Source organism: Vulpes lagopus, chromosome 21 (genome assembly GCF_018345385.1).
Source record: "Vulpes lagopus strain Blue_001 chromosome 21, ASM1834538v1, whole genome shotgun sequence".
NCBI lineage: Eukaryota > Metazoa > Chordata > Mammalia > Carnivora > Canidae > Vulpes > Vulpes lagopus.
In genome coordinates this window covers 43,269,323-43,286,696 of record NC_054844.1, presented here as the reverse complement: position 1 = coordinate 43,286,696, position 17,374 = coordinate 43,269,323, and the positions used below count along the sequence as shown (strand labels likewise).

The window sequence follows — 17,374 nt, the reverse complement described above, 5'->3', positions numbered from 1 at the left end:
GCACCGCGGAGACAGCGCCTCTGTGCCCAAAGAGAGCAGCTCGAGGGCCTCTGACACTTGTCCTCAGAGAGACCCTTGGTCCTTCCCTGCTGTGTCCTGCACTAACACAGCACAGGGGCTCTGAGCTGAACCTCACCCTCTGTGGAGGAAGGAGAAGGATGCTGAGATGCTCCTGTGACAGACCCATCTTCTGGGAGGTGGGAGGAGACCACCGCGCTTTCTCACCCTCCGTCTGATGATCTATCACGCTGCTGCTCCCCCACACCCACGTCCCCTCCCCGCTTGCTCCTTGCCCAGCATCTCCATCCCGTTGAATGTGAACAGAAGCCCTGACCATCCTGACCCGGCAAAGGCCTCGCCCCGCGGCCCCACGTGCAGCTGGGGAGCAGTGGCCTGAGAGGGACGAGTCAGTCAGCACATTGGAGGCAACATCGTGGGCCAAATCCAGTTCTGGGCGTCAAGGCCTGGGGTAAGCGGCAAGAGACACAAGGAGGTGAGACCAATTCAGGACAGCGGTGTGTCAGCATATTTGGGTCACGGGCCCCGGAGAGACTCTGAAAGAGCTTACTCTGTCTCTGTCAGTGAAACCGCACAGCCCCGTACAGGTGTTTTGCAAGAACACAGTTTTGCAAGAACTGCCCAGAGCCCAGCCACGGTCTCTATGGACAGCTCCACAGACTCACGTTCAAGAACCCAGCTTGGGAGTCAGTGGGCTGAGACTGGAGAACGTAGCTTGACCGCTTGAGAGGGGGGTGCAATAAGCTAGTAAGGGGTACAAGGCACAGGTGCCCCCGCGGGGGGAGCTCAGCGCTGATGGGGGCATGCCTGGGGTCAATCAGAAAAGCTTCCTAGCAAAGGGGGATTTGGAGCAGGCTCTCCCTGGGGGAGGTGGGTGTGTGGGGGCAGCCCTTGGGACGGTGGCTGTTGCAAACCAGTGGCCCGCTAGTGTCTGGAGAGACCCTGGGAATCCCTGTGATGAACAACAGCAAATGTCCCGTGCATAAGACCTGTGTCCTTATAGCAAGCACTTCCTGCCTCGGTTTCCTTGTCTCATACCTTACCCTGGCCAATAGAAGGAGGAATGGGAAGCGTCCCCCTAGTACAAGTGCTGTGCAGATGGGAGACATTTAGGTCCTGCCCAGGAGGCCAAACGGGGTAGACACGCCACCCCTGTCCTTTCCATGGGGCAGTGTCTCCGGCTGCCGTGTCTACTACTCCCGAGGAAGTCCTGCCTGGTGACTCCTGCCCTCTCCTGCTTTCTATGGATGGGAGGACTCGTGCCTGGTGAGCGTCCACATGGTGCAAAGCAACGAACAATTCATGAGCTTGGCCAGACAACCCTACCGCAACAGCCCCATCATAAAATTCTGTCATTTTCAGCTTTATTTCTTACCAGAGAAGCCTTATTTCTGCTCAATAGTGAACAGCACGGAGCTAAACCTACAAGGAGAAGTACAGACCTCATCCTGGGCCCCTGGGGACTCCCGTTGGCTCCATGGCTATGGTGAAGGGTCTCCAGAGGTCGGGCCTTCACCAGAGGGTGTGGCTGCCTGGGGTCCTCCCTGAGAGGTGGGGCCCAGGGAACTGTCAGCATATTGTCCTGTGGCGTCTGGGCCCTGGCGGGGGGAAGGTGGGGTCCATACAGACTCTCCACCCTCACCTCCGCCCCCAAGGATCTTCGTTGAGCCGTCCCGGGACTTTTCCCTCTCTGGCTCTTGCTCCGCGTGGGAGAGCTACAGCACTGACCGTGCAGACCCAGGCCAGTCGGTACCTAGACAAATGCCGGAAACAGCGCCGGTCCTTCCACCCAGGGGAGGAGAGGGAGCCTGGAGATCCTACGTCCCAGGGCTCCGAGGCTCAGACAGACTTTCCTTAAAGGTTTTCTGACTGGCTAATGCGGGGTCCCAGAAGACGAGGCAAAGTACTTTGGTGCTCCCAGGGGTGCTGGTGCGCTCCGACACCCAGGACGGGGAGTGCAGGGAGGAGCCGCAGGCCTAGGCCTTAGCTGCTGTGCTCGGGCCTGGAGGTGGTGAAAGGCTGCTTCAAAGACAGCTTTACTACGGGCTGCGGCTGCAGGCGTCCTTGGAAAACCCAGATATGAGCTCCGGAGGAGCCGGGCCGGTTGGCAGGGGAAGGGCGGTGCAGGCCTCGTGCCTGCAGGGGCGCCCGGCGAGGCTCTCCTTGCTCGGCTTCCCGTCCGCCTGCCCTTCCTCCCCCTTCCCTCCGGCCTTCTTTGTGGGGAGCTGACCCACGAGGCAGGGGCAGGGGGGCCGGCCCCTGGTTCTCCAGGCCTCCCTGGGCCTTCCCCCTCACGGCCTCAGGGGCGCTCTCTGCCTCAAGCTGGGGGGACCCTTCGGGCCATTTCTATGCGTCCATCATGCCAATGAGAAAACCAAGGCTCCGAGGGGCTGAGGGTCACCTGAGGTTCGAGAGCCAGGGCCAGGGTGTGGCCGCTGAGCCACCCAGGCCCCCCCGCCCCCCCCCTCCATGTCCAATGCTGCCCCGCCGTCCTGGTTCCCACCCCTCGAGAGGGTGACGGCCGGAGCCGCGCAGCCACTTTGTGGCACAGGGACTCGACCTTCACGACTGCACAGGCTCTTCCCAGTTTGTCACACAGCCTCCCTTATAAAGTGCTGCTGAAGGGAAACAAATCTGCAGCTGCACCTGCTGGCAGGCTCCGAGGGTGCCCGCGGCCCCCACAGCTGCAGTCGGCGTCAGCCATGCAGCACGGCCAGAAACAGCGACTGCCTTCATCCTGCTGGACGTTTACCGTCTAATTAGCAACGATTTTGTTTGCTTTTTTCCTTTTTTTTAATTTTTATTTTTTAAGGTTTAAGCACCCGAGTAGCTCAGGTTCTTAAAGAAGAGTTTGGGGACTCCCGGGTGGCTCAGCGCTTAAGCGCCTGCCTTTGGCCCAGGTGGTGACCCCGGGATCCTGGGATCGAGTCCCGCATCAGGGTCCCTGCATGGAGCCTGCTTCTCCCTCTGCCTGTGTCTCTGCCTCTCTCTCTACCTGTGTCTCTCATTAATAAATAAATAAAATCTTAAAAAAAAGGAGTTTGGAAGACCCATGGTTTCTAATGTGAAAAAAAAAAAAAACTGGCCGGAGAATTTTGAACAGCTACCTTTTTTCTTAATAAAAATTCCTGTAGCAAGCAGGTCATCCAGAAGCAAGCCCCTTGGCCATTCTTTCTAAATGAGGCATCCCAGGGTTTTTTCTTTTAGGGGGTGGGAGATGCTTCTTCACCTATTGCCTCCTACCATTATCCTCAGCCAGCCCAGCATAGGAAGCCTTGAAAGAAAAAGAGAAAGAAATGAAAGAGGTCCCATGGGGGCAGCTTCAGTGATGGGGAAGGGTGAGGTGGGCTGAGGGTGGGAAGACGGGTGAGGGCTGACCACCTGGCGCAGGGGCACCGCTCGAGAGAGGCCAGGTGCCCAGGGAGAGGCAGGGAGAGGGAACGCCTGCAGTGGACTACGGAACCAGCAGGGGGGCACCCAGAGAGTGAGGGGGAGGGGCGGAAGGCGGGAGCATTAAATTTGGGGGAGTCCAGAGGAATCCTTGAACCGTGAGGGACACCTGATCCAGGATGGGATGGAGCATCTGACGGTTGTCTTTTCCTTCCATGCCGGGGTGGCGATATGGTCAACGGGCAAGAGTAAGAACATTGGTGCCGGCGCGGGAGGGGAACTTGGTCTGGGAAACAGGCAGGAACGAGGGCTGGGGCTGGGAATGGCAAGACTTTTCCATGAAGATCCATTTCTTGGCTCCCTCTGTTGTGAGTGAAGATATGTTGCAGGTGGGAACCCACAGGCAGACTCGTCGGAGCGGAGTCATTACCCAGACAGTGTGGAGCAGCCAGGCACCTGCGCCGTGGGTTGTACGTGGCCCAGCTGATCATTCAGCCGTGGGCTGACCCCGTGGAGAACGGAGCAGGGGTGGATGACTCCCGCCGCCTGGCCCGATCTCCGGGAATTAGAAAATTCTCCACGAGATAATGAGAACCACATGAGGCATCCCTGGCCTGCCCTCTGTGTGCCCGGCACTTCGCCGAAGGCTTCGTCTCTTGATTTCTGGAGCACGTCACTGGTTCAATCAGCAGGCATCGCGGCCCTGCTGTGTCCTGGGCAGCTCCCTGTCCTTATCCTTCTTCCGTTTCTGGGGTCTGCGCTGTTTCCCAGCAGTGGGAACGCTCCGATTTCCTGATAAGCCTGTTGGGAAGCACGTTCCAGAGACTCTGCATTGCAGAATGGTGGAGTCCACTGGGCGGAGTGATGGGCACTTCGTGTTGTGGCTCCTCAGTTACAACCAGTTTGGCCAGGACAGCTTCAAATCAGTAGCCATGGAGATCGATCGTGGTTAATAAAAAAAGGAAGGGGGAGGCACCCGAGTAGCTCAGTAGCTGAGTGTCTGCCTTTGGCCTAAGGCACGATCCTAGAGTCCCGGGATCAAGTCCCGCGTCAGGCTCCCTGCATGGAGCCTGCTTTTCCCTCTGCCTGTGTCTCTGCCTCTCTCTGTGTCTGTCATGAATAAATAAATAAAATCTTTACAAAAAGGATTCAGATAAAAAAAAACAATAAAAAAGGGCATATCAGGTAAGAAAGGAGGGGCTCAGGCCTGTGATAGACGATCCTGGGACTAGGGGCTGAGTGAGCTGGGTTAAGATCATCATTGACAATGAAGTGACCCCAGGGGAGATCCTGAGCAAGCACCTCCTGCAGGGAGCCTGGGAGTCCCCTGTCCCACCTGCCCTTGGCCCCTGGAGCCACGAGCTCTTTGGAGCAGCGTCTAGGCACTGACGGAGCGCGCCCGCTTAGCATTCAGTGCGGGGACAGGGACAAGACATGTGCTGCCTCTACAGGTCTCTGCTGCGGGCCGGCCTGTGGGTGGCTTGTTTCCAGCCAGCGGGCTTCCTGAACTTCTTGACGTTCTTGGGCTCTGCGTGGCTGTTACCCCTAGAGCACCCTGGAGTCGGCAGCAGGGGCTGGGACAGGAGGGTTTGTTGTTTGTTTTGCTTTTGAAATCCAAACCCCGCTTTGTTCAGCAATGCGTCGAGTCCTTGGAAGGCGAGACTGACCTTGCTGGCCCGTGGAGGGGACCCCCTCCCCGACGGGGGTGAGTCAGGCACCTGAGACAGGGTCCCGGTGGGATCTTTGGGGAACAGGTGCAGGGCAGGCTGCGAAGACGCAAGCGCCTCTCGCGTCACCTTCCCGTGTCTGGGAAGGCTGCCAATTCCCAATCCCAAGCCCTAAAAATGTGTTTTGGATCCTGGGCTTATTCTCTGAGCAACTGCTCTGGGCTGAGGGGCTGGAGGTTTGGGGTGAAGCTGAATGTGACCCTGGCTCACGTCCAGAGCCAAGGCTCCTTGCTGCACAAGGAGGACTGGGACAGGCTGTGAGAGAGATACAAGGGAGTGTGGGCGGGGGATTCATTCCTGCCAGAAGAGTCTGTGTTTCCCACTGGCTGAACAGTTCACTTCACCCTGGGGGCTTGCCTTTCTGCTCCTCTGGCCAAGGTAGATGCTTTTGCAAGCTTGTGAGGGGAAGTGCTTGGGGGCCTGCGCCTGCCAGCAGCTGGTTGAAAGAAGGAGTTTGTCCTACAGGATGATCCCTGTTCTGTTACCAGAGGCAGCAAAGTTTAAAACCCATTATACCAAGGGGTCAATATCCTTATGGTATAGTGGGGATCCAGGGCAAGTGTCCCCATTTTATAGGTGAAGACATTGAGCATCACAGTGGAAGTCAGCTGCAAAATCACCGCCAGAGGGGCAGCCTGGGGGGTCCCCTGCCTTCAGCCCAGGGCCTGATCCTGGGGTCCCGGGATCGAGTCCCACATCGGGCTCCCTGCATGGAGCCTGCTTCTCCCTCTGCCTGTGTCTCTCTCTCTCTTTCCATGTCTCTCATGAATAAATAAATAAAATCTTAAAAAAAAAAAATAACCGCCAGAACCGAGTCTTAATTCCCACTTCACTCCTTAAGAGAAAGAGGAACATGTTCTCTGGACAAGCACGCTGAGATTATATAAAAGGTAAAGTCTAGGAGTCTGGAAATAAAATGTTATATATACTATCGAAGCACATGGAGATTATGTAAAAGGTAAAGTTAAAAATAATGGAAGTAAAACGGTCTACGACATCTAAGTTGCGTTAATTCCACCCTCCGCATTTCAAGAGAAGAAGGGGGGCTCCCCTTCTTCCACTTGACTTTCAGAAGCCGGCAGATGGGTCCAGAAAGGGAGGGTGCCCAGTGGGGAGAACGGGAAGGGAGACCTGGAGCAAACGCAGGCTCCTAGAGCGGTGGCACGTGCACACTGCGTGCCCGGCACAGGCCTGGGGCAGAGCGGACGCTCCATCGACGTTTAGGCCTTTCCCTCACAGGGGGACGGAGCCGCTCCCGAAGCTGGCATGGCCTGGGCATAGTCATGGTAGAGTAATGGACAATTAGGGCGTTGTTCAGATATCCACAGATAACGACGCGTTTGACTCTGGATTGAGGTTCTCTCCAAAGCTTTCAGCCTTGGGATTGATTTGCATGATCATGATTATATAAGCCAGAGTGGGAGGGGGGATCCGGGAGACACACGGGTTTGCAAAACAAGTCGCACCAACAGCCGGCTCCCTGTTTGTGCTTCACCCTCTTCCCTACTCTGGCCATGTAGTTAGGGCACAGGGTTGGGAGACTGGGTGGAGGGTGGGCGGGAAGTAAGGCTTCTTGAGCGTCTGCTACTAACTGGGAGCTGAAGCAGCGCGTACATGCTCTGTTCTTACAATAGCCATCTTCTTCTTGTGGTTCACTTTTGGAAATGAGGAAATCCAGGCTCAAAAAAAAAAATTTTTTTTTTTTTTTTTTTGGAACTAATCCAGGGTCGTTTAACTAAAATACAATGAAACTGAGACTTAAACTGGAAACTTAAGCTTTCTTTTTTTTTTTCTTTTTTTTTTTTTTTTAGTTTTTATTTATTTATGATAGTCACACACACACAGAGAGAGAGAGAGAGAGGCAGAGGGAGAAGCAGGCTCCATGCACCGGGAGCCCGATGTGGGATTCGATCCCGGGTCTCCAGGATCACGCCCTGGGCCAAAGGCAGGCGCTAAACCACTGCGCCACCCAGGGATCCCGAAACTTAAGTTTTCGATGTCATTTTACGCTCCCTCTGTCCTGGGCCCTGGTTCCATAACTCACGGGGCCTACGTGGAACGCGCGGTTTTAGCACCAAACGGAGGAGGAGACACTTTTGCTTCACCCGAAAGAGTAGGGATACCTAACGTTTGTATCGTGTCACGGTTTTCAAAACGCTTGGTGTGGATTTCCCATTTTGTAGCCAGGAGTACGGAGTTTCATTCAACGTTTAATTCAACGTCACGGAGCCAGGAAATCACAAACTGGGACTCACGCCTAGACCCTTAAATCCCATTCCAGCGCTCCCGCGCCTGGCCACCCAGGCAGAGGGAGGACTGCGAAGTGGGTGCTCTGTGCATTTGGTGACTCGATGGGTTCTCTGATATTCGTCTGTCGCTGGTGGTCATCGAGGAGCCAGACTTCCTGGCTGCTTAGTAGAATCACCCAAGAATATGTGATTAATGACTGGCTAAATCAATATACACTTAGACATTGGAGTTCTAGAAAGCCTTTGATTGCAACCTCTTGTTGGGTGCCCAGAGTCAGACCCAGGGATAGAGATGCTTTCCTTAAGCCCCTCATCCTCTGGGTTTTCATGTCAAAAAATGACAAGAGTTGAGGACTATGAGGTTTTCTCATTACAAGAAAGAAAATTCCCCTCTCCTCAGTGACTGGCTATCGTGTACTCCTGGTGTGGCATGGGAAGGAGTCAAGATACTTTGAAAAATGACAACTCTTTGGGAGCATCCTAGGCCAACTTCTTTCTGTAAGAGTATGTATCCTTGCCCACGCTACATCTGCCCTCCGCAGGAGCCCTTGTGGACCCTCTTCCTGGAGCAGCGGGAGAAGCAAGGACTCTAAAGCTGCCTCCGAGGGGCCCCTGTAGTCTCCAGACCTGTCGTCTCTTTCATCAACCTCGCCGGGATGGCAAGCCTGCACAGGCCCGGTGCTAGCTGCCCTCCTTTGGGTTGGTCCAGAGCTGGGAACAACATTGTGCAGAAGGTCTTTTTCTCAGATTGAGAAACCCACAGCCTGATCTCCTCTTTTGATGATTTCACAAAAATCGAATTGCATGACAGATGCCCAGATAAACAGGAGAGGTTTGCAGTCCAAGCAAGTTTTGGGATGCAGCTGATTAGTAGATTTTTAATGGCTATTAGCTTGATAATCACTAACCAGGCGTAGCTTCTAGGCAGACCAAACCCATGCCTACGTGTGCCCACGCCCATGCACTCCAACACCTAGTTGGCAGGTATAAAAGGGGACCCTGACGGTCTCCCGACAGCAGAGCGCAGTCTCCAGCCTCAACTCATCTCGGAAACCTCAATTTTCCCCACTGGGCAAAGGCATCATGAGTTGTCAGATCTCATGTAAATCTCGAAGAGGAGGAGGAGGAGGAGGATTCCGGAGCTTCAGCAGTGGCTCAGCCGTGGTCTCCGGTGGGAGCAGGAGATCAACCCGTAGCTTCTCCTGCTTGAGCCGCCACGGCGGTGGCGGAGGGGGCGCCGGCGGTGGCGGCTTTGGCAGTCGGAGTCTTGTTGGCCTCGGAGGCACCAAGAGCATCTCCATTAGTGTGGCTGGAGGAGGCGGAAGCTTTGGCTCCGGTGGTGGATTTGGTGGCAGAGGAGGTGGCTTTGGAGGTGGCAGCGGCTTCGGAGGAGGCAGCGGCTTCGGTGGAGGTGGCTTTGGAGGCGGCGGTTTTGGAGGAGGCAGCGGCTTTGGAGGCGGTGGTTTCGGTGGAGGCGGCTTTGGCGGAGGCCGCTTTGGAGGTGGCGGTGGCCTTGGAGGTTTTGGGGGTCCTGGTGGCTTTGGGCCCGGAGGATTCCCAGGTGGAGGCATCCACGAAGTCTCCATCAATGAGAGTCTCCTGCAGCCTCTCAACGTGAAAGTTGACCCAGAGATCCAGAACGTGAAGTCTCAGGAGCGGGAGCAGATCAAAACGCTCAACAACAAATTTGCTTCTTTCATTGACAAGGTGAGTGCCGAGAAGCTGGCTCCATCTGATGCCCAGGATGCCCTACTTCCAACTCACTGGAAAGGAAGTGGCACAGATTCGTTTCTTGTAGGAGCCCTTGGTGTAGTCAAACCAGCCTGGCTTATATCCCAAATGGGAAAGATGCTAGCTTTGTGGGCTGCGTCTTCTGAAACAGTCCGAAGTTAGGAGTTACGTATGCCTTTGGCTTTATAGTTTCAGCCCAGATAAGTAATATTTATGGAAAGTTCTGAAAACCATGGGAAAACTGATGCGCTTAGACAAGTAATGGGGTGGAAGTAGTTCAGGCCTAGTGGCAGCAGGTGTTAGAAGAAATTGGTAAGACATCTCCTGAGACAGTCTTTGCTTCCCTGGGAGTCACTATTCTCTTCAGTTCTGGGAAGCTGAACTTGCTTGGGAATGAGTGAAATTCTTGCCTTCAAGAGAAGCATTCTCGGTTTTGTGACCCGTAAAAACTTTTATTGGTGTCATTTTTGAGCATTACGGAGTCTCAGCCTACTCCAAGGCAGATGAATGTGCCTAAGAAATTTATGAGGCTCTTAAAAATCAGACCGAGGAGCCCTGCCCTGCACTGCTCTCACGCTTGCACCTTTAGGAGCAGTGCCAGTGGACGCCTATTTTTGGTTTGCTCAAGACTTTGTGGGACTTTGGCCGGGAATCCAACTAGGATGGGAGAGGGAAATGGCCTGGAGTCTTGGGAGCAGCTGCAAACGAGATAGTAGGCGGTGAAGTAGGGAAAAAGAGTTCTCTGTGTGGAAAGTGCCAGATGTAACATTAGAAGTCTATAGAGCTTTCCACGTGTGGAGGCAGGGAGCCCGAGCTGGATGCAGTATCCAGCTTGTGAGCACAAAGCCGTGTAGACTTCTTTATGCCCCAAAGCAGGATCAGAGCTGGCTCTGGCCGAGTGTGGCCGGCTGGTGGGAAGGGCAATCCAGAGCTCATGGGCTCTTCCCCTGGTCCCCGTAGGTGCGGTTCCTGGAGCAGCAGAACCAGGTGCTGCAGACCAAGTGGGAGCTGCTGCAGCAGCTGGATGTGAGCACCCGCACTACCAACCTGGAGCCCATCTTTCAAGCGTACATCGCCAAGCTGAAGAAATACGTGGACACGCTTTCTGCGGAACGAACATCGCAAGGTTCAGAGCTGAACAACATGCAGGATCTTGTCGAAGATTTTAAGAAGAAGTAGGTGGCACAGTAGACGCAGAAAAGATATTGATCGTCCCCCCAGGAGGCCACTTGTGTCCCCGTCGCATTTGTGGTGATAATTTGTGTGGTGATTATTTATGAGGAAGACATCTCAGAGCCTTAGACATGGATGCTTTGTCATCTGCTTGAGACTTAGCTTTTAGAAAAATCTACCTACTTGGGACGTCGTAGTTACAATTTAGATAGCGAAGGAGTGTTTAATGCTCTCAGAGAATGGGGAGTTTGGGGGTGAGTCTGGTAGGAAAAGGAAAAGAAAAAAGTGAACAAAGTAGAGCTGATCTAACAACTGTGTCCCCGGGTCCCCACAGGTATGAGGATGAAATCAACAAGCGCACAGCTGCCGAGAATGATTTTGTGACACTTAAAAAGGTGAGCAGGAGGGTGTCAGGGCTGGGTGGGAAAGAGGAGGCTGCAGAAGCCCACCGGGCGCCGGCAGACAGGCTGGAGAACAGCTCTGAGTGGAAACAGCAGTCACCAGGGGAGGGGGTGGGGCACGTCCAACCAGCCATATAGGCTGGTTCTGTTGAGAATGGACGGGTCTCTGCAGTTCGAGCTTCTGGAGCTGGGCTGCGGATTTGCTAGAGCATTTTCATCAATAATGTCCTTAAGGCCTATATTGGGCCGTGCAAGACGCAAACACAGGAAGCACCTTAGTTTCCTTCTGAAGAGCTGAGGTAGGGCTGGACCTCCCTTAGCAAGCCGGCTTAAGGATGTTGCTGACTGTGCTGACACGTTTGGGCTAGAAGGCCCGAAGTGTGGCTTCTTAGCCTGGTTCCTGCAGAAGCTTTGGTGTAAAATCCAGAGGAAATTCAGGAGAGGTGGGCTGGACGGACAGGATGGGAGAGTTGAGGGCTGCTAACAGCCACAGAGGCCGTTAGGTCCCGCAGCGGGAACCACAGTGCCTCAAGCGGGAGGGAGGGAACGGTTGACAGAGCTCATCCCACCAGAGCTCTGCTGGCTTTGGGGCAATGTGAGCAGTGGACAAGGGCATGAGCCCCCTAGTCGAGGCGCATGGTGGACTCTGCGCCAAATGACGCCCAGGGACACATGGCTCACTGAGGTGCCTGAGCTGTTGGAGAGCAGCTAATAGGGACCAAGTAGAAGAGAGGGACAGGGAGAGGGTGGGGCCCACACATGAGCAGTGCGTGGGTTTCGCTAGAAGCCCCTCACGTCTTCTGCAGGACGTGGACAATACCTACATGACCAAGGTGGAGCTGCAGGCCAAGACGGACGTGCTGACCCAGGAGCTTGAGTTCATTAAATTCCTCTTTGATGCGGTAAGGAGGCTGCTCCTGGATAGACCCTTGCATCCCACCCTTCCCACCAAACCAGTCCTTTCCCAGCTGGCGAAACAGTGGGGCGAATGGGGCTTATGGACCGGCTGACTCCAACTTGCCACCATTCCAGGCCTCGAGGGCGTTTCTGTGGCGCAGGTCTTGGAGGAGAGGAACTTATCTCCTCTGATGTCACAAGAAGTGAGGCTCAGGAAACACGGAGACCACTTCCCTTCACTCCATTGCTCAAATGTCCAGCTCCCCTTAGGAAGAGACCGGTCCTTTTCCCCTTCCTATGTCTAATGCACGTCAGAGGTCTGTAACAGACCTGCCCCCCATGCCCATGTGTGCAAATATCTTCTGGAACATTTGTCATCGGCAGGCTTCTTTCTGGGGGCATCAAACACATCAAAACTGCATAAATGGTGAGGGCTCAGGAATAGACTCTCCTCTCATAATTCTCTAGACATCCTTGGCAGAGGCCTAGGATTGGTGGTTATGTTTCTTGCATCTTGCCCATTGTAGCCCACCCAGCTTGGTCGGAGAGTCTGCTTCCCTAACACTGGGGAGGGGGATGCTCCTCACGGCCTTTGGCTGTGGGCGGGAAAGCCAGGGCCAGACACCTCGTGTGTTGCAGGAACTGTCCCAGATGCAGACTCAGATCAGCGAAACCAATGTCATCCTGTCCATGGACAACAACCGCAGCCTGGACCTGGACAGCATCATCTCTGAGGTCAAAGCCCAGTATGAGGAGATCGCCCAGAAGAGCAAGGCTGAGGCCGAAGCTCTCTACCACAGCAAGGCAAGTAGGACGAGAGCTGAGAGAGCCACAGCTGTGTCTCACAAGCTGGGGTTCACTTCGGCCAGAAAGTGTCCAGTGAGATGGCTGGTGCTTTTGTCTCATGGAAGTTGGGCCCATTCCCAAGCAAGAGTGTCCGCAGCACCACATCTGCCCTCGACTGAGAATGGCCCTGAGTCCCTCTGGGGATGGGAGACAGTCCCCCACGTCTTGCGAAGGCAGCTTGGTTGGCTCCCCCTGTATTAGACTTGCCGTGGCTCAAGCCAGGCTTCCTCCAAGCTGTCACTGTCCTCCTCTTCCCGGGCAGTACGAAGAGCTCCAGGTGACTGCAGGGAAACACGGAGACAGCCTGAAGGAGGTCAAGATGGAGATCAGCGAGCTGAACCGCATGATCCAGAGGCTGCAAGGGGAGATAGCCCACGTGAAGAAGCAGGTGGGCGCAGCCCTGAGGGCTGTGCGGCTCCAGGGGTCGCGTGGGGCTTGGGTGGGTGGGAGGTGGTGTACAGGGGTGTATGGGAGTGTGGGATAATGCCTCAGGCCCTGTGTTGTGAGGATAAAGGTCACTATGGGGAAAGCACGAGGGCCCAGTCAGACGCGACTGGAAGACCATGCCCCAGAGATGGCAGCGAGTCTTGGCATCATTGTTTGCGACTCACATTAACTCCAGAGGGACCCAACACTTCCAGGGCCAGGGGGGCTGGCTTCCCATACCCTGAACACATCTGCTCGCACAGAGGACTCCACTCTGGACCCCCCAGGAACCTTGTCTCCTTCTCTCCCAGTGTAAGAGTGTGCAAGAAGCCATTGCAGAAGCTGAGCAGAAGGGAGAGCACGCGGTCAAAGATGCTCAGGGCAAGCTCTCGGACCTGGAGGAGGCTCTGCAGCAGGCCAGGGAGGACCTGGCCCGGCTGCTGCGTGACTACCAGGAGCTCATGAACGTCAAGCTGGCCCTGGACGTGGAGATCGCCACCTACCGCAAGCTGCTGGAGGGCGAGGAGTGCAGGTGGGGGCCACTGGAAAGCATAAGGGTAACGTGGTCCGCCCTCCCCTGTCCCCTAGAACCAGGGCTGGAGGGAAGGCAGGGAAAGCTGGAGGTGAATCAGGGCCTTCTGACAGCTGAAAGCTGGTATCACTCTGCGTCGTAGGCAGCCATTCTCGACCCAAAGCATTAGATTTATCAATATGGAATGACTACTAAGCCGGAGTAAATTAAATTAAATCAGGCAATAAGCTAATCTTTGTCTTTTCTGAAAGAGAAAATAAAATGTCGTGAAAACGGGTTAGTCCTAGAGAGCCTGAAACATTGGTTTACGGGTCTGTGGGGTACAAAGCTTCTGCTCCTTCCACCTGTGACCCAGAACCAGGGGATCACGTGTTGGATCACACTGACTGGCTGAGGGGTGACTGGCTGACCCTTCACCTGCGGCAGGGCCCAGACCTGGTTCTTTGCAGATTTCCGGCCTGGCAAGCGGAATCATCTGCTCACCCTCCACAAGGGAGCCGGTCCTCCCTCTGTTTGAAGGCCCTGTCTGAGCCCTTTGGGTGCGTTGGCGGCGTCCTCGTGATTTCATCAGGCTGAAGCACCTGGGAGGGGCCAAGCTCCCCCGGGTCGCCCACCAGCCAGCCAGTGAGACAGAGAAGGAGCTGCTTTGCTTGGGCTGTGGCTCCGAACCTGTCTTGGGGGCCAGGCCCCCACCCCCGGCCCGCAGGGAGAAGCAGCAAAGACTTGAGATGGAGCAGAGGAGGCGGGGGCAGGGGGTGGGAGGGGAAGGCCGTACAGAGCTGCGATTCTTCCGGAGTTGAATGCTGACGGTGTGGCCTCGTTTCAAAATTTCTAGCGTGGCTTGGATTTGGGGTATCAGACTCCCTCAGATAGACTGAAATACAAACGTGGGTTGCCGGTCAGAAGTGAATTTGCTTTTTGATCATGTTCATCTGAGCAAAAAATTGAGATGAATCGGGATGCTACTACGCCATGTGGGAAAACGTGGGGCCTGCCCACGTCTGTGACCTGCCAGTGCAGAGTGAGTGGGCCCTGGAAGGCCCTGGTGGCCGATGGCAGAAGCGCATGTTTGCAGGCCGAAAGCTGTAGAACAACCCGCAGTCAGAGCCCAAGGGCTCAGCCGTGAGCTAGTCTTTCTCTCCCTGACAGGATGTCCGGAGACCTCAGCAGCAACGTGACTGTCTGTAAGTAGTGGGGTTATTCCGGTCCCGCGGGCGGTGTGTCGGGAGGATGCGGGCCAAGGCACCCAGGACTTCCGTGGCGATGCCATCTCTCTCTGCAGCTGTGACCAGCAGCTCCATGTCCTCCAGCGTGACATCCAGGGCCGGCTTTGGAGGCTATGGTTCTGGAGGTAGAGGATCCAGTTCTGGAGGAGGAGGATTCAGCTCTGGAAGTGGCAGTTACAGCTCTGGAGGCAGAGGATCGAGCTCCAGAGGTGGCGGTGGAGGAGGCTACGGCTCTGGCGGCAGCTCCAGAGGAGGCTCTGGCTCTGGAGGAGGATATGGTTCTGGAGGCAGCTCCAGGGGCGGCTCTGGCTCTGGAGGTGGCAGTGGAGGAAAATATAGCTCAGGAGGTGGCTCTAGAGGAGGTTCTGGCTCTGGGGGAGGATATGGCTCCAGCTCTGGAGGAGGCTATGGCTCTGGAGGTGGCTCTAGAGGAGGTTCCAGCTCCGAAAAGGGTGGTTCTGGCTCAGGCTCCAGTGTGACCTTCTCTTTTAGATAAGGATGAGTTCCACCCTTGACTCTTCTGCTTTAGAACGTAGAATCCTGTGTCTGCTCGTCCAAATCGACAGAAAATCAAACCTTGTCTTCCATCTCTGATGGCGTTTTGGAGGAAAGGGATTCCCACATACTGTGTCTGAAATATCTTCTCTCCAAACCAATTCGTTGGAGCCAGTGACACCCTCTGTGCCCCGGGGAAGCGGCTGCGCTGCCTAGGCTTGCACTTGCAGCCATGCCTCTCTCCTGGCCCCTCCTGGCGTCACACATTCGGGGTCCCTTCTCCGGACGACTGTTCTGTTGAGGGCCCCATCCCAAAGCCTGCACCTTTCTGGTGGCCCTGCCCCGAGGGAAACACGTTTCTGTGTATATAGCCCACCTTTCTGACTCTGCATCTAAAGCGCTGTGGTCTTGGTGTCTGCACAATAAACTTCATTTGCAATTTATAGCATGTGATGTGTGTTTAACGTCAAGCCTTGGCAGAAATGGGTAGCCAGGAGCCGTCGAGTCTGAGATACCAGAAAAGGGAGAGCTTGGGAAATGATAAAAGAGAAGCTTCCTGGAGCAGGGCCATGTTGCCCTGAGGCAGTGTGGCTGGGAGAAGCCAAGGGTACTTTTTCTGGAAGTCTTTGAGAACAGAGACAGGAGGGGCTAGCCCTGGAGTCAGGGTGTGGGTGTGATTTGCTCAGAAAGTATTGGCCAGATCTGGGCACTGTGATAATGCCAGGAGGGTGACAGGGGGATTTGTGGAAAATTCTCTTTCCCAGAAAATCAAAGCCACCCTTGTTAAAAAGCTTTTCCCACAGATGTCCCACCCCCCGCCCCCTCTTCCAACCCTCTTCTGTCACGAGCTCTGATCTGAGGTCCCTTCTCCTGAGGGCAGATCAGCTGATCCCCCTGAGATCCATTCAGGCTGTCCGCAGCTCTGAGCTTCCAAGATGGAATTCCCTTAGCTCAACCGAGGTCATGGACACTGTATCCTGGAAGCCCTAGATCCCAGCAGGGGTTCTCAACAAAGGCTGAAGGAGAAGATCTGGGAAAGTCTCTGGAGGACTATAAAGTGATCTCCAAAATAAAAAAAACCCCACTATTTTCACATTTCCATCAGAGAAGTTCCTTAACCCATTTAGCAGATAATGGATCCTTTTCTTCCCCCACATCCAGCAGCCCTCTGGGACCCCCTAGCCCTGGACATCCCAATCAGGACAGCCTTCCCCTGTGGGTGTGATAATTTCAGCCTCTTCCCCACAAAGGCCTGTCATGTCACTGGAGCTTCCTGGAGCTCAGGAAGGACTGGGCTCTTGGGGTTGGGATTAGACTGCCCAGAGTTGCCCAAATGGGAGTTGATAGATTTGGTTGGGTCAGGTCAAGCTATATGTATGTGGTGTTCAGTGCAGCAGATGTGGCTTGAAACAACTCAGAGAAAGGGGCATCCGGGTGGCTCAGTGCTTGAGCTTCTGCCTTTGGCTCAGGTCGTGATCCTGGGATCCTGGGATCAAGTCCCACATCGGGCTCCCTGCATGGAGCCTGCTTCTCCCTCTGCCTTTGTCTCTGCCTCTCTCTCTGTGCCTCTAATGAATAAATTAGAAAAAAACTAAAAAAAAAAAATATCCTGCGGGATTCTTTTCTCTTTCATTTTACTTTAGCTTCAAAACCTTGGTGAGGCCTTAGTTGAGTCTGGGAGATTCTTCTGCATCACTAGAGGCTGTTGAGATGACTTTGAACAATTCAGAGGAGGCATTAGTAAGAAGAGATGGTGTCACCTGATCCTAGACCTGTTGGCTCCAGGTTTGAGGGTGTGGGACAGAAAGAGCTCTGAAGGCTGTGGGCAGCAAGGTGACAGACCGTACACGAGGCGGACCAGTCAAGGGTGCTGTGCTGCTCAGAGAAGGGCCCTGAGATGCCCCAGCCTTGGTTGGGTGGGATAGGTCTGCGGAGGTGTCATGGGGATGGGTGCCAGCTTGGAAGGCGAAGGGTAAGGGGCTGGCTGTCTTAGAATGTATTTACTATGCAGGCATGAACGCGGCCTTAAACACGGTCTAGTATCCCAGGCATTTAGGGCTGGAAGGGAGCTTTAGCATCAGTCATTTTGAATCCCCAATTTAGGTAAGGAAACAGATAAGGTCCAAGGTGGACCCAGAAACCGGGCCTCCACTCCCCAATTCACGTAGTGTTTAAAGGCCTCAGGAGTGGTGTGCTCTTCTGATAATGTTCTGAGGGGAAGGAAGGTAAGGCAGGTAACGTGGCAGTTTTCATCCCCAGCTAC

The 17,374-nt window shown here is 54.8% G+C and overlaps 1 protein-coding gene across 1 annotated transcript; it reads left to right on the top strand.

Annotated features, from left to right (window-relative positions):
- Positions 1 to 8,467: 8,467 nt before the first annotated feature.
- Positions 8,468 to 15,498, top strand: KRT2 (keratin 2). Its single transcript, XM_041736253.1, has 9 exons — positions 8,468 to 9,091; positions 10,076 to 10,290; positions 10,623 to 10,683; positions 11,496 to 11,591; positions 12,226 to 12,390; positions 12,695 to 12,820; positions 13,170 to 13,390; positions 14,540 to 14,574; positions 14,673 to 15,498. The coding sequence occupies exons 1-9, from the start codon at positions 8,468 to 8,470 to the stop codon at positions 15,110 to 15,112; spliced, it is 1,983 nt and encodes a 660-aa protein (XP_041592187.1). The 3' UTR covers positions 15,113 to 15,498.
- Positions 15,499 to 17,374: the final 1,876 nt, after the last annotated feature.